The sequence below is a fragment of the Varroa destructor genome, unplaced genomic scaffold, assembly GCF_002443255.2.
Source record: "Varroa destructor unplaced genomic scaffold, Vdes_3.0 BEIS01000003.1, whole genome shotgun sequence".
Lineage (NCBI taxonomy): Eukaryota > Metazoa > Arthropoda > Arachnida > Mesostigmata > Varroidae > Varroa > Varroa destructor.
The window spans coordinates 44595909-44610689 of NW_019211456.1; the positions used below are offsets into that span (position 1 = coordinate 44595909).

General features: G+C 40.4%; 2 protein-coding genes and 1 long non-coding RNA gene across 7 annotated transcripts in view; 2 read left to right on the forward strand and 1 right to left on the reverse strand.

The window, feature by feature from the left end:
- Positions 1 to 9838, forward strand: part of LOC111246191 (uncharacterized) — a 38518-nt gene extending 28680 nt beyond the window's left edge. For 2 of the 4 annotated variants that reach the window (XM_086983606.1, XM_022795399.2), the window contains exon 2: positions 8776 to 9838. In XM_086983606.1, coding sequence (XP_086839732.1) covers positions 8776 to 8948 — 173 coding nt within the window. In that variant the 3' untranslated portion in view covers positions 8949 to 9838. Of the gene's footprint in view, positions 1 to 7944; positions 8135 to 8366; positions 8504 to 8775 lie in introns of those variants that run through there. The other 2 variants (XM_086983605.1, XM_022795401.2) reach the window with 2 other exon arrangements.
- On the forward strand, positions 1266 to 4994 carry LOC111246194 (uncharacterized). 2 transcript variants are annotated; one of them, XR_015323733.1, is made up of 4 exons: positions 1266 to 1354; positions 2142 to 2212; positions 4246 to 4514; positions 4856 to 4994. It is a non-coding gene; the product is annotated as an uncharacterized LOC111246194 (long non-coding RNA). The 2 variants fall into 2 exon arrangements; XR_002671579.2 differs by lacking the exon at positions 1266 to 1354 and adding an exon at positions 1749 to 2012.
- On the reverse strand, positions 5545 to 8611 carry LOC111246193 (uncharacterized). Its single transcript, XM_086983609.1, has 2 exons — positions 8258 to 8611; positions 5545 to 7054 (listed from the first exon to the last, which is right to left on the reverse strand). Exons 1-2 carry the CDS (start codon positions 8594 to 8596, stop codon positions 7031 to 7033), a joined length of 363 nt encoding a protein of 120 aa, XP_086839735.1. The 5' UTR covers positions 8597 to 8611; the 3' UTR covers positions 5545 to 7030.
- Positions 9839 to 14781: the final 4943 nt, after the last annotated feature.

A 14781-nucleotide genomic window follows, 5' to 3' on the forward strand; every position in this document is an offset into this window, starting at 1 on the left:
ACTAGGCGCTCCAGAATCTTTTCTTTTGTTCAGCCTTAGAAGAAGGGCCCCAACGCCTTTACGGTTCGCATAGCCCTGATTCTCGAGACCCTTCAAAAAGCCGTCGATATACTTCTGCATGAACAGATCTACTTCGTTGTCCAATTTAAATAACAAGTCGACATCAGTGGAGCGATAATTGAAGACAGTTTTGAACCTTAGCGATTGCGGATTGCTTTGACGTTCTGCAAAGTAGGTTTCGAGAGGTTCCTGATCCTCGAGGACTACTCTACCATCGTTTCGGTACTTTTGTAAGTAAGAAAACTGATCAAATTCTGTTACATAGGATGAGCTTATCTGGTCAGCATTAAGCGAAATCTGACCGCGACTTCGCCGACCAAAAAAAATATGTGCGTGTTCAGGTTCCCTAAGGCTATGGAGATCACTATATCCTGGCGTAAAGCTAGAATTAGGTAGTTCCATGGTTTACTCCAACTTCTAGATAGAGTGCCGCCGCTGGTCACTCGTTGCATGACAGCCCCACTGAATATGCAAATCCTGTGAGGTTCGTTTTTGTCAATGAACTAATAATACCGAGTTGTATATCAAGGAGATATTAATATGCTGATGCGCAACGGCATGACTATATTAATTTCGAATTATAGTTTTAACAAAAGCGCCGCGTGACGTACGTAGTTGAAGTATTTTGGATATAAATATTGCAACGAGGGCCAGTACGCAAAAATCAAATCGCAAATAAACTATTTCTTTTGCCCTAATACTGGAACGCCAGCTTGTGATACGCCGATACTTACAGAATCCCTTAACTTTTAGATATAGTCTAGTCTCTATATATAGTTGTTTTATACCTGTCGAATTTCAGAGAAGTGCACAAAACAGCTAAGTAAATAAACTGAGAAGTATATACACTACGAGTTATCGAAAGCACCACATACGAATAATAAATATGAAAATGTTCTAAAGCTAAGCTAAAGTAAACGGAAAAGATTTACGAACTATACCGTTGTGTACATGAGTAGCGTTTGATTATAGCTTACGAATAGTAGAAATTGTTATCTCATTACGAAGGGCCCTATAGTTGCCCCTCAAAGAGTAGTACCTTTTTCCTTGTTTGCCCTTTCTAAAGTACCTAAAGGATTTCAGTTTTGGAAACTATTTTGGATACTGCTACGGACGTCATGAGGCGCACAAGCACCAATTCCAGTAAGCTCCATTTAGTGTCTAATTTAACTTCGTTTACTGATGGATAAAGTCTTTTAACTGCAGAGAGCAGCTGTCAGGGTCCCGAGCTCTGCCAAAGTTATTATACAATATTTTGCCTAGGACACGTTTTTTTTTTCGGCAAAACGATACGGTAAGTTATCAGTACAGTACTTGTGCAGGTACGTGGTCTTTCTAATCTAACAGACTTTGTTTTTGGGACAGCAAAGCTATGTTATTCGCGAAGGTGACAAGTTAAATTTCGCACTGAAACGTATTTTTGATGAGTCTGCCAATAACTCCGGACGTAGCTATTCAAATCGATTTTCACGATCCCATATCCTTGTTTTCTGAAGGGGAACAGATGCATTTATGCCAGCGTTACTTAGATAGAATTGATTGGCCTTAATGTAAATCCCAGTTTGAATTGATTTGAGCTTGAATAAAGTGTCCCTTTTATTCGCTCAAAAATCTACTATTTTGGCCCTAAAGCGCCTTAAAGCATTTCTGATTGGGCAGGAAGAGCGTCATTGCCTCCCATTGGCAATGACACATGGCGAGTCCAAATTCATCAACAATGACTAACACCTTAGCGAGTCACGACACTCCTTTGGCCGGTTACGCAGGCATGGTTTGTGCCACGACTAAAAGTAAGCCGCCCTCCGGTTGAAATACGGAAGCGGTATCTGCTAGAAAACGCGCTTTAAGACCCCCTGGCGACCCACCGTTTAATAACAGGTTCCCCAATAGATTGCGTTACTTTAGAGTCTCCGATGTGCTAAACACTAATCGCATCGCTTTTACACGCAAAGGTAATTTACTAGAGAATATGAAGTCTAAACTAGCCAAATCCAAGATATATATATATATATACATAGCGGCTTATAATAGTTGCAAAAGCTAATATATATATTTGAAATTTCCGTTTATTATGTCATTAGCTTTCAGAATAGAAAGGAAGCCCGGCACATTTTTTCGCTATTTTCGGAACGTTTTTTTGCAAGAATCTCAGGTAAAAACTAAGTGCTTTGTGTACCCTAATGTAATTCGTGAATGAAGTACATTTCTTAAAACTTCTCACACCTGAAACGTCTACAACGGCTCAGCCAATATTTCTACTAGTAAAGATAATTCGTAAATATATGTTAGAAAATACGCACCTAATGCCCTTGCTTATTCGTGAAGTAGGAAAAAGTATGTTCTCAGTAGCTTTGTTTTGAAATCAGCGTGCTAGCAGCGCTACCATTAGGACAGAGCTACCCGAAAGCAGTCTGATGAAATACCTAGCGGCTATACCGGACGTATAACTTGAAATATACAGGTTAGGTCTCGTTAAGTAGCCGAGCAATGTACGAAAATGCACACACGATGCGTTACACTTCAATGAATGAACAAAACTATATATAGCTGAAAGGTAGAATCTAGGATAGCCTAAAGAGTAACCCAAACACTTTTCGACAACATCCCATTGAGATCAGATCTTTTATACTATAACACACGTCGTTATAAGAGACGAGTTCTGGGAAGATTTCCCTTAACTGCTAGTACTTGCAGAACAGTTGGTGGACCTGGACAAGAAAGGCCATCTTGAAGCGTGCCGCATTCCCTGGGGTGTCTTTATCTTAAGTGAGACCTTCAAAACAGAGCCCTTTCGTAGGAGGGGCACAGAGCGAGCAAAAAGTATAAGTCGAGAAGGATAGAGGATTTAAAAAGCGAAGTAAGGTTTCGGTCCTCGTTTTTACCCATATTTACACACAATAGCCAGCAGTACCGGTTTTGTGGCAGGAAAAGGTAAAATAGCATACCTCCACTAACTATGAAGCACTGTGCCGATATAGCCCCCAGCCCCCCGCCCCGCCGTTTTCCCACATAGCCATACTTACCCTCCATATATCTCAAACAATAAAATCTGTTGCAGACTACGAAAATGTGGTCCCTGGAGGTATCAAGATACTTTGCTCGCTTAGGGGTCCTTTTTCTTAGCCGCTTGGCCTTCAGTGTCATGACCCCAGCCAAATGTCTGAGTAAGCCGATAAAGTGCAGCCGAGTCATCTCAGGGGATCGATGTGATCGAACCTGGGAAGAAAATGGCAAAGTCAGCGGCGCTGGTTGGCCTTTAGATTGGCGACGAAAAAAAAACGCGATTGCTGTCGTTGATGATAATGTATTTTCTCTTTTCCTTTGATTACCTAGGCCGTTTGTATATGCCCCCGGGTAGCTATCGTCTTCCAACAGCCTGTCCTATTGTTACAAAATATCGTGTTGTACATTCGTCTAAGGGTGCACAATTATATCTAACTACTAGCTGGAAACTAATGAAGAAATGAAACTTATGATTAGAAATTTCGTCTCAAGAATTGCCTTTTACTGGCGATCGGTCGTGATAATATTACTTGGAAGTGAAATTGACTTTTACATACATCTCTGGCTCGAAATAGGGTCCAACAATATATGGCATACGTATTATACTTTTTCTGAACGACTAGTCTTGGTAGACCCATTTTAACAATGGCAATTCAATTTTTCGAGTACGTCTTTTTTTAAGTATAATAGCCTTTTTTAATTAGAGACGTTTTTTGCATAAATTTCTAAATTCGTATTAAATCATTTCTACCGTTAAGGTCGGCTAACCACAAAAAAGCGTTTCCACTGCTATAAGGGTTTTCTATTTTAGTTTATTATAAATAAGAATGTAATTGTTGCTATGTCGATGTAAAGTTATACTCGTCTTTAGCAGCAAATTTTTCAAATCTCTTTAGTATTTGGCAGGTTTGCATCACGGCAGATGAAATACGCAGCTGTGGCTATACGTAAAACATATAATAGCCTTAGTCTTTCTGTAAGAAAATGCCCATAGTCGACCCACCCTTGATTATGGAGGACCACACGGCAAACTACAATATACAATTTTTAAGAAAGGATTGCGTTTCCTAAAATCGGTTCCGCGCCATTTTGTACGTTCTGGCGGACATATATATGCTGCTGCAGTCAAACATAACGGCGCATCATCTGCATTTACTGTCTTGCTCATTGCTTTCCCCCTAGGACCATCGGCTGGACACAAGCTACAACGTTTAGTGCAATATATTTGACGAAGCCTTTTAGCTTTGATTAACATTATCGACGCACTTATCCAGGCCACTGCGCCAATATAGGATGCTGGGGATCCCTGTTCATCTGCTAAGAACTTTCGTGTACCCCTGCTTTCATTCTTATTTGTCCCTAATTTGGCTTGGTATACGATTGCTGGTGGATGCCGCGTTTCCTGAAACTTCATAGTTTGTAACTATGTGGTATATCAACTGGCTAATGAGGTGATGTTGTTTATAGCCTATTTCATTTTATTACAGTTAAGATATCACATCAAACTCTGACGATGTAGCAAATATGTATGTTACATAGAACATTTTCTTAATCAATCTAAAAGAAACAGAGTAAATTGTAAATTTTTTATATAGTTAGTTTTAAGTCACATTTTTACAGTATTAAACTCTCTTGTATAATTCTCAGAAACATCGGCAACAATTCGGCCATCGGTTCTCACAGATCATTGATAGACCCCATTTCTTTCACTTTAACTCTTCTTCCATTTTACACAAGGCATATTTGACAGGCATTTTCTTTTTGGAAAATTGTGTTTAAAACGACTGAGTAGATCGACCCAATGCCTTGCGGTTCTGTCCACAACGCCATAAAGTTATTGCACGAGGAATAGAACTTGACAGTAACTTTGTGTAGAGTGGGCATATCTCTGCAGTGGCTGAACGAACCCAACAGGGGTGTCAACAGTGGTGCGAAGGGATGCGGCCGACAAGAGGAAATCGGCAAACGGTGGACATCAAGCGGCCATTGTGCGCGAATCGAGTTTGCCCAGCAGTCCATCAAGATTTGTTGGTCCCTTAAACCGTCCTGAGCAAAGCAAGTAGCGTTTAGCACGAAAGATCTTCCATCAAGCTCGTCTGACGTATTTTGACCCATACAGCAGAAAAGCATTGACGGATGAGATAAGAAGCCAAAGTGAAATACCTGAAGGCCGGTGACTGAAGAAATTAATCATAATAAATAAGTAACATGAGATCTAGTATATCATCACTATAGATGGCAAAACAGATAATACTTTATTGATTGATTATCTTTATTGGCATATTTGTAATGTCGAAGCTTCAAAGGTAGTTGTCAGTCTGTGACTTAAAAAGTTTTTGTGGTTAAGTGCATTATAGAAATTAAATCACTCTAACTGAATACCCTATTTTTCTTCACTGGAAAATAGTATACGTCCGTCGGTCAGCCAAAGCTTAAACGGTACCCCCATACATACCCATGCCGTAGCTAAAACACAACACATCAGAGAATAAAATGTTTATTGGAAATACGTTTTGTAGAGGATTCGAGCATGCCATTCTTATTTGAGTATTGTGATAGTTCGTCAATAAACAATATACATCTCGATATAGATGATGCACGTGCAACACTAACATACTACGTAACCAATACAAAAATAGTAGCCTGGTGGTCAAAGGTAACAGCATTTGAGCCTTCTGTCTTCAGTGATTTTTCAATAAAATGACGATCTTGGGTCTTGAATCTTGATCTCATTTAGTTATTGCCTACTTTTCATGTCTAGTATGCGAACCCAGACGAACACGACTATTTGCGACCGCTCTACCGTTCTTCGCTGTCTTCACAACTCTAGCTATAAAATCTAGCCCGTGCTTTTCTTTGAGTCGATATAATACTCGTCAATAGTACATACATACATACGCGTACGTCTCTTTGTGTTTCGATTTAGAAGAATCACTCAGTTATTTGGAACGGGCAGCTTTAGTTCTGATCGCTTTATCACTTTCTAAGCAACCACCGTTACGGGTCCAGTCTTGCGTCTATGATACACTACTAACTCAAATACCGCAACAGGGAATCGGCAGTATTTAGAATGAAGATACCCCTGGCGGTATGACTGCTCCTCAAGATTCGCTTGACTTCATAGGTTTTCCTATTTCACTCGAGGCATAAGAGGCACAATCGACGCGTCTGCGACGTGACGATAACAAGTCACCGTACACTGATGCACGTACAGGAAAGTGAGGCCTGTCGTAGGTTGGCCGCTGTGCTGTTATTAAAACATCGATACGAGGGACATTCAACGCGACCGCCCAAATTTCCCTCGGCCATTGCACTTCGCGGCCAGCAGAACTCTTCAAGAAGTAGCGCTCCTTTCTTCGACACAGACAGCGTTAGAAATGGTCGTCGCTGTTTGTCCATGGTGAACCGTATCTCCCTGTTCCGGACAAACTGTGAGAGCTGTCAGAAAGCAATGTTGAAAAAATGGTTCCCCATTTATATCAACAACTTTTCAATGCCCTCTATCGTCATCAGCAGCACTCGCATTTCCCGGCTCTTCGATGTTCACCACCGCATTTTAGGGCGTTTCAAGGTAGCAACAAGCAGTCATTCTTTGTGGCGTGCACTATATTGATAGACATTCATCTACTAGAACGGCGTCCTTTCGTCGGCGTTTAGTCTTCCCCTGACATCGGAGCTCAGTATGAGTTCGTATGCTCTCCCGGCAGGAGATGGGTCAGCACTAGGAAGAGAGCCCCATTTCGACTACAGCCCTATAAAAAGCAACTGTGCCATTGAATAAGTGAATCGGTTTGAATATACGTACTGTGTACGAGACCGAATGGGGTACGTGGAGCGTGACAGTGCTGAGGAGTGGCAAGCGCCTAGAATGCCTGAAATTCCGCGGGACACGTTCGCGTTATTTTGCAAGATGGAAGGTGAACGTCAGGTCGAACAGGCAGCGAACGGCACTTTCTTTTCGACGGTGTTATACTAAAATGTCCATTTTGAGCTACGAGAAATATAACAGAAATACAATAATATTAGCATTTGTATTTATAATATGAATGAACATTCTTTGGCAGACCATGCTTACGGATGGTTTGGGATTTGCCTTGCCGTCATGCTACCGATATTTTCAACATTGTGTAATGGTTGTCGCGAATAAATTGTTCTTCTAGCAAATTACTGAGCCGAAGGAGCTGTAAAACGAAACGTGTAGCGGTACGCGAGCATCGTATAAGTTTCAAAGTCTTCTAACATTCTACACGGAAAGAAAGGGTTAGACCGATCCTATATTTACTAATCGTTTCGAGCCTGACTGAATCCGTTCGTAGCAGCGAAAGTGATTTTCTGTATTTTTCGGTCACTGATGTTGCCTTAGAGAATATCATAGTATAAACCCTCACTAATCAACTTTTTTATGCTTCTTTGTGTCGTTCTCGAATGGACAACTCGCTGTCATTTTTATAGCACTTCACCGAAAGCTAGAATTTAGCCACATTCGTCCTGCACGGGTAGGCTCCAAATGTACGGTTCTCCTAACTGAAGAACGATAGATCGATTATCTAGTATTGCTTCAATCAGCCAATGGTATAAATGAAACCATATCGTACTAGAGAACACAAACGATCTCCAAAAGATTTGAATTTCTTTGTTTGTATGTATTCGGAATAGCCGATAAATCAGGACACGTTCGACCAATCTCTCACCAGTTAAACTGAACTTTAGGACACTGTTGCTTTTCTTCAAACGTGCAAGTATTATGTTGTCTTTATGACCTTTGCCGCATGTCAGTCTCGTCTTACACTAAGGGCTAACGACGTAGAAGATGAGGCAAGTCTGCAAAGCCCACCTCCACAAGTAGAATGAGAGTCAGGCAAATGTTCATCTACCGAGCAGTTTTCTTTATCCTAGTCTTGCCAGACGGTCACCAATGCTTTATTCTGACACTGCCTTAGCTAAGCGATACAACCACACAGTGACGATATTGTATAGGCCATCATGTGGTAGATCCATCTATACCGGCAACCTACAGATTAGCACCAAATAGATCCAAAGCGATCCAGCGATTAATATCGGATACGACTCGGTTTGTAAACACAAAGACTTCGGCCCCTCCGACCATTACGATCCATTACGAATATCTAGAATTCACGCTTTATGAAGCTACAGTAATCAGCTGAGTACTGGAATAGCAGTTTCTCGGACTAACCTTATAAGCCTCTGTTTTGAGCCAGCGATGCTGTCGTTTTCGTAGCTTTTGGAAAATCGAGGATTCGATTTTCAAGTAAGCAACGAAGTGATGACGAATCACGCGGTCACTGGACGTACGTTCGATGTGGGGTAGCCAGTTATTGGTTATAGTTTCAATTTGCGTGCGGCCCACAGCACGGCAGTTAATACTCATGTAGTACGCGAGGTGTTTACGCAGACGAATTGCGAGACGTATTCGTTGACGGTAGTAGCTTTCAGATGCGTATTCGCGGCAACGTACGAATAGCACCTCATGCATCGAACGGAGATATGAGCTTTTTGTATCAGCTGCTTGCATTGAGGAAACGTTACCTTCGAAAATTCAACATGATGCAGTTAACAGCGTCAAATGTTCATGAACATATACATTGATGGGTCATTCTAAGTTGAATACACGTGTTTTTTTTTTTTAAATCGATCGTTCTGTACACGCGTAACACATCGCCATTACTATCATCACGTACTGTTTCGTTGCAGATGTTTTTACGGGATCTGCCCGACAATCTAAACCCGGGCCGTATACCTTTGAAGCCATTAGGATTCTCGAACCGTGTCCTGAGTTCCTGCGATGCATGTGGAGAGTCCTCGGCACGAAGAATCATCGGGTCGTGTGGTCACTCGTTTTGCTTTGCGTGCTGCATATCTCATAGAAATTCAGATGGGGTTCTTAAATTCCAGTGTTCCAAGTGTAAAAAAATTCGGACCGGCGAAAAGAACGAAATAACTGAAAACGTCCTAAGCGACATGCGTTTCATGTGCTCGTGTGGCCTAGAAGGTACACTGGTGGAAATTAAGAAGCATCTCTGGAAGGATGATGTCGACCATCAATCCACTAGAATAATCGAATTTCCGTTAAAATCGGAAAGTCATCAAGATATAATCAGAGTGCTAAGTGAAAAGCTGGAATCCTTTAAAGCATCCATAACTGCAGAGAAGGAGTCGAGAAAAGCGTATTTTTGGTTCGATCTAAAGGACATAGTGGAACAAATCGGCGGAGAAGAGAAAAATATAATTGGACCCTATATTAATTGGCGTCTAGGAGGGTATCCCTGTGAATTTAGTATGGATGTTGAACTAATTGACAATAGCTTCTTTCTTGGTGCGTTTCTGAGGATTCACCGCGACCAAACGGGCTACGAAAGCTGGCCAGTAAAAAAAGAAATTATTTTTGAGCTATTCGATAACCAAGGAAGGTCTGTGAAAAAGAACCAAACGGCCACTTATCGTGCGGGCAAACCCATATGGGATGGATTTGCAGGCCCTTTAAGCGATCGTCAACGTTGGGGCGTACGGAAATTTTATGAAATAACTAGCACTAGTGCTTTTGAGCAAGATATGCTTCACGACGGAGCGGTCTGCCTTTGTGTAGAATTTTTACCGTTATTTTAAATATATGCATGTGTTCTTCAGTTGCTATGAATAGAAAAGCTCTTAATTTTCAGTGCGTTCACCAAGAGTAATTCCTTCATTATTTTCCGCGAAAATAAACGGTTGTTTCCGGTTGTTAGGCAGTTAGTAAACAGCCTTGGATGAAGCTAAAGCTCTGTTTTCTCTGTATAGCGTATTTTTTAAATTTCTATATCCATATCCATGTAAATCCAGCTAACAAAAAAACAAACTACCCACATTTTCAACTCAATATAATCGCTATATCGCTTGCTGGTCTGTCATCTGGAAGACTGCTTACTAAATTCGAAAGGCTTTAAAGGGGCGAGGCTTTTATAAATCGTTGATCCAAGAACACGCGCCTCGTATGACTGCGGGAGGTTTACCAATAAGCATTAATGTCTAACTAGTGTCATTAGGGAGAGCAGGGAATGAATGAGGCGTTATATATTTCCAATTGCAAAAAAAGCAGTTAAGTATCGGAACACAACAATTATACGGGCTCCATCTGAACTACCGAGTCCATTACTTGACAGTACCTGAGCAAGGATATTATTAGTTAAAAGTATGTTTTTCGTATGCGATATAATGGATGAGGCTGTAGTAAATATCTTTCCGTAGCACAAAATATGCATGTTAACAGGAGACGTTTTCTATCTGAGATCTATATGAGAGATTTGCCAGGTGTCTTAAATCCCGATCGAATACCCATGTAATCTGTGGATCCGCTGATTCATTATGATGGCTGTAGTGAGCTGTTCCGACAATTAATCCTAGGCCCACACATTTTTCTACAGCTGTTTACGAAATCAGGCCGAAGCTAAGTTCTATATAAAAAGTGTCGAAGGGTACAAAATTTCTATTATTTATCGTAATGCTTACAACATAATCCACTGAATTTAAACATACCAGTAACCAACGACTCGATAGCTCTCTCAGTGCCGTATCCTGCTCAATTCAAATCCATAATCAATGAGTTATACTAACTAGTAGCTTGAGATTGGCTAATATCTAAATGCTTTATTTGTCTAGCCGCTCTACTTTAGACATCTGAATCTTTTGGTGCCATTACTAATGACAAAAAAAAAAAAGCCAAATTGTTTCGGATTGTTTTTCTTTGTTACATAGGCCTATTCCAGTAGCCCTACAGATATTATTACCTACAATCCATTACTGAGTTTAGGCACACTCTTTTGCTATACGAAAATCTTTCGTATGCATCCGTCAAAGCGGGTGCCACTTAGCCAACTTGAATGGTTTTAGTTGTTGGGTCGAGATGTCACTGGCTCGGGTTGTTATTTTTTTGCAACGAACCCGTTACCAAAGCACGGAGGTTCTTAAATTCCACTACAAAAAATGGGCATGCTTTACCTGCACAAGTTCGTAGTGATGAGAACAGTAAACTATGATTCGTGTATGAAAAATGTTACTCAAGCCTGCAAATGGTCAGCTAAACATAGGTTAGGCGGAGCCAGTCTTTTTTAGTTTGTGGCCTAATAACAATGCGTCTATGAATAGGAGCATGCCCGTTGTGCCTTATTACACTTGTCACTGTAGTGTGAATGCAAAGCAACTCCCTTATTGCTTTCACCCAAAAAAAGATACGCTCTAGCTGCCAGTCAACCATTACCCTGTATATGATAGCCGGTTCAAACGACTAACCCTATGGGAATTGTATCGATGCGCCGCCTATAAACTGATTTTTGAGTTTAGTTGGGCTAGCACAGGGGCCTTGTCGTTCCTTTGATAGGTGGACCATGTGAAATCTGGTCAAATAATAGAACAGATCGAAATATAGGTGCGTTAAGCGAGCAAAAAACAAATCTATTTGGACGGGCGGAACGATAAGAATACAACTAGGTATCATCGGCATTATAAAATAGTACGCAGATGGAGTAACACGTATTTGGGCTTACACCGACATCCAAATTTTTCACGCAGTAGGAGACAAACTTAAAGACACGTTACGGTATCGCTGGATAACCAAATCACAATGCTAAAATCTTAAATATAAATAAAATAAAGTAAAAAAAAAAACTAGACATTTCAAAAATAGCTTTTTTTTTCCTTTATAGCCAAATAGATTACGTTGTGAAATCGAACACTACGCTAGCCCTTGGCGCCTTTCCACTGTTGGTATCTGCTACCCCATGTCTTCAGAGCGGTTTTAGGTACGAGGACGAGGTCATCTTAGCTAGCTGCGCCTACTTTTCTTAGAACCATAATGGGTTTCATGGTCACATTATCACTTTTAATTACACGAATGGATTAAATCCAACATGGCCGGATTGTCCGTACGTCTCTATAGTTGGCAAGCGATGGCATAATTACATATAGTAGCTTACTCAACTGCATATATACTGATTGCAAGGACTCTATGTATATATCGTTTACAGTCAAGTCATCGTTGCATTGGTTAATATTAAAAAAAAAAAAAAAAAAAAAGAAAAAAACAACTGATTATAAAACTACAAATTCTAGACAAGGACAGCAGCGAGAAGCATATGAATTGTTTATAACAACTGGCTATCATTCGAACTCCTGCTATCCTAGAGCCATGGCTTTTAGTTAGACATTCATATTATAAGCTGTTTCCTTATTCAAAGTAAAGATGCCTGCAGGCATCACAGGTTTCATTAGAAGTCATATTGAATGTACCTGCTTACTTTATAAAGCCCACGATTCAATTTCGTCATGATACAGTTTTACTTTTTCTATGGTTTTTTCAGGCTGAAATGTCTCAGCCCCTGTTTGGAGGCGATTTTGACACAATATATATATATATATATATATACATACATTTGTCGCCTATCCTCCAATTCATATAAATTATGTAAAGCGTTTGCCAATATGTTACAGACACATACTAGCTAAACACTTGATATTTAATTTGTTGTCACGCGTACGTATCAACGAACTGTAGAGTATCGATGAACTAGAAGTTCTGAATGGTAATGTTGTTTGGGTTTGGGTTAGCTTATCTCATACACGCCTTTCTATATTTTAGGACCCTTTTCCTAGCCTAAATAGCGAATCAACCCCCGAAACCTAGATGGCTAGCTATGTTTCAGGTCACAAGCAGGAACAAATGCTGTTTCCAAGCAGATGAGGCTGTCTGCATTGCGCCGGTGGCCCTGTTCCTACTGCCTGGTAACGAACGTGACGTTATCGGCCATCTCTGTGCAGTTTGCCTTCTTTAAAGATAATTCGCCGACTGTGCTTATTAACTTAGAAGAGTATTCCGTCTACAAATTAAATCGTAAGGCGTCTTATATCAAAGATGTTAAATTTGATTTATATCGTTCTATTCTTAACTAATCCAGCGATTTGCCGGATGTGGGTTTCCAAACGTTCGCCTAACCCACCTAACCGCATGCAGATAAAAACCTACGTAAAGTTCATTGTTTTATTATCATATTAAGAATAACTGCTCTAGTAAACTGTCGCTATCCATAATTGCCCACGAACTACTGTAGTCCGAAAAATCGTTTATACCATTTATACGGTATTTATGCACTTTTGGCTTTGATTGCCCATATTTGCACCCATTACCATTAGTTTTAATATTTTTGTTCATACGCATTGTCTAGCTATAATAGATAATAATAAGGAATGAAGATGGAGTAATGTGTTTCCCTGGGTTGTACCGTATATTGTACCGTAATAATGCCTTGTTTGCAATTTGACGTCGTGTTACGATATTGAAACAGGTTGAAATCGTTGCTTGTAGATACTTTCTCCGCTTGTGGAATAACGAAAGGCGAGACCGCGTATGGATTCAATTTTCGAAATATTAAGGCTAGTATGTTGAACACCTGAAAGGTAAGTCTTTTCTTGTTGTGATATAGGAGGGTAGTGTTCAACAATGCTGTTACAAATTGGGTGTTTGGGATACATTGGAGCAGAATTGAAGTTATTTGTTCTTCTTGTATATCATATAAACCACATAGAATAGGAACAGATAGTTGGGTTGCGTGTACACTTCGCTTCGTTGATACCTTTAACGGAACCGCCTAAACGAACCACAAGCCGTTTTCAATGGTTTTTTTTTCTCTAAATTTTCGACTTTTTTAGGTACGCGATATTAATTTTGTTATTACTTGCATTTTTGGTTCAAAAATGGTTACGGTCAATCATTAAAGGGTCCGTCAAAGTTCGAAAAACTGCTGCGAAAAGTCCAAAAAAGGCTGAGCATTAAAAACGATCTGGATGACCCAGTAAATTATATTCTGTTCTTAAATACGGCTGTAGATTTCGTCGTCTAGTTTCGGGATCATGGGTAATGGCTTCTGCATCTTTGAAATGATTCGAAAGCTTTTTTAATCCAATTTCTATTATGGGCTTTTCGCCTCATGGAAATCTAGCCGCAGTTAAAGTTTCTCAGTGGGACCTACTTCGGACAATAACTTATCCTCGCTGATATTCGAAACATAAACGTCCTGCCTTCGCCATTGCGGCTTTTGTTCTAAAGATAACTGGCTTTCTTCCAGATAGTCCCAATGTAGTGGGCGAACACATGACCGCTACGATGAACTGTTTGCTATCAATCTCTTGCAAGCTTCCTGCGTGTAATGTATTAATTTGGGCAATGTCAGAGAACTGCATTTTCTGAAAATAGATATTGGAAAGATCACTTGGGCAGAGTATTTTACACACTGATTAACATAAATGATTTGGGACGGCTCTCGTTGAACAAATGGTCGTACTAAACGTCTTAGTGAAGAATGCAACAAATGTACAGTTTCAATAGGGTGCAATCAATAACTAGGCAAGATTTATTTCAGTCAGCGGTTAAGGTCACCCAACCGCACCAACCTCATGTATTGTATGCTTCACGTATAAGATTAACAGCGTTTGATTGATGATCAATTCTGTGGAGTATATTTGGCAGGCCCGACCGCCACGCCAGCCTTTTAGCCTAAGAGCCAAGTACGTAAGTGTTTGTAGCGCAGTAATGGAGCTCCGCACGCATACATTTCAGTGCTGCACGGTAATAGCCGTTTGCAATAGCCGTTATTGCCCGTTAATCTGTGAGAATCGATCTCTTTTTATCGATAATTAGAGGAAGCACCTTGTCTAACACCTGTCTAGCTCTAC

What these genes read in the sequence shown, in the direction of transcription:
- LOC111246193 (XM_086983609.1), bottom strand. Translation starts at nt 8,596, where the DNA reads ATGCAAGCAGCTGATACAAAAAGCTCATATCTCCGTTCGATGCATGAG. An exon ending in TCAAAACAGAGGCTTATAAG is followed by an intron (nt 7,055 to 8,257) that starts GTTAGTCCGAGA and finishes TATTTCTCGTAG; the next exon opens with CTCAAAATGGACATTTTAGT.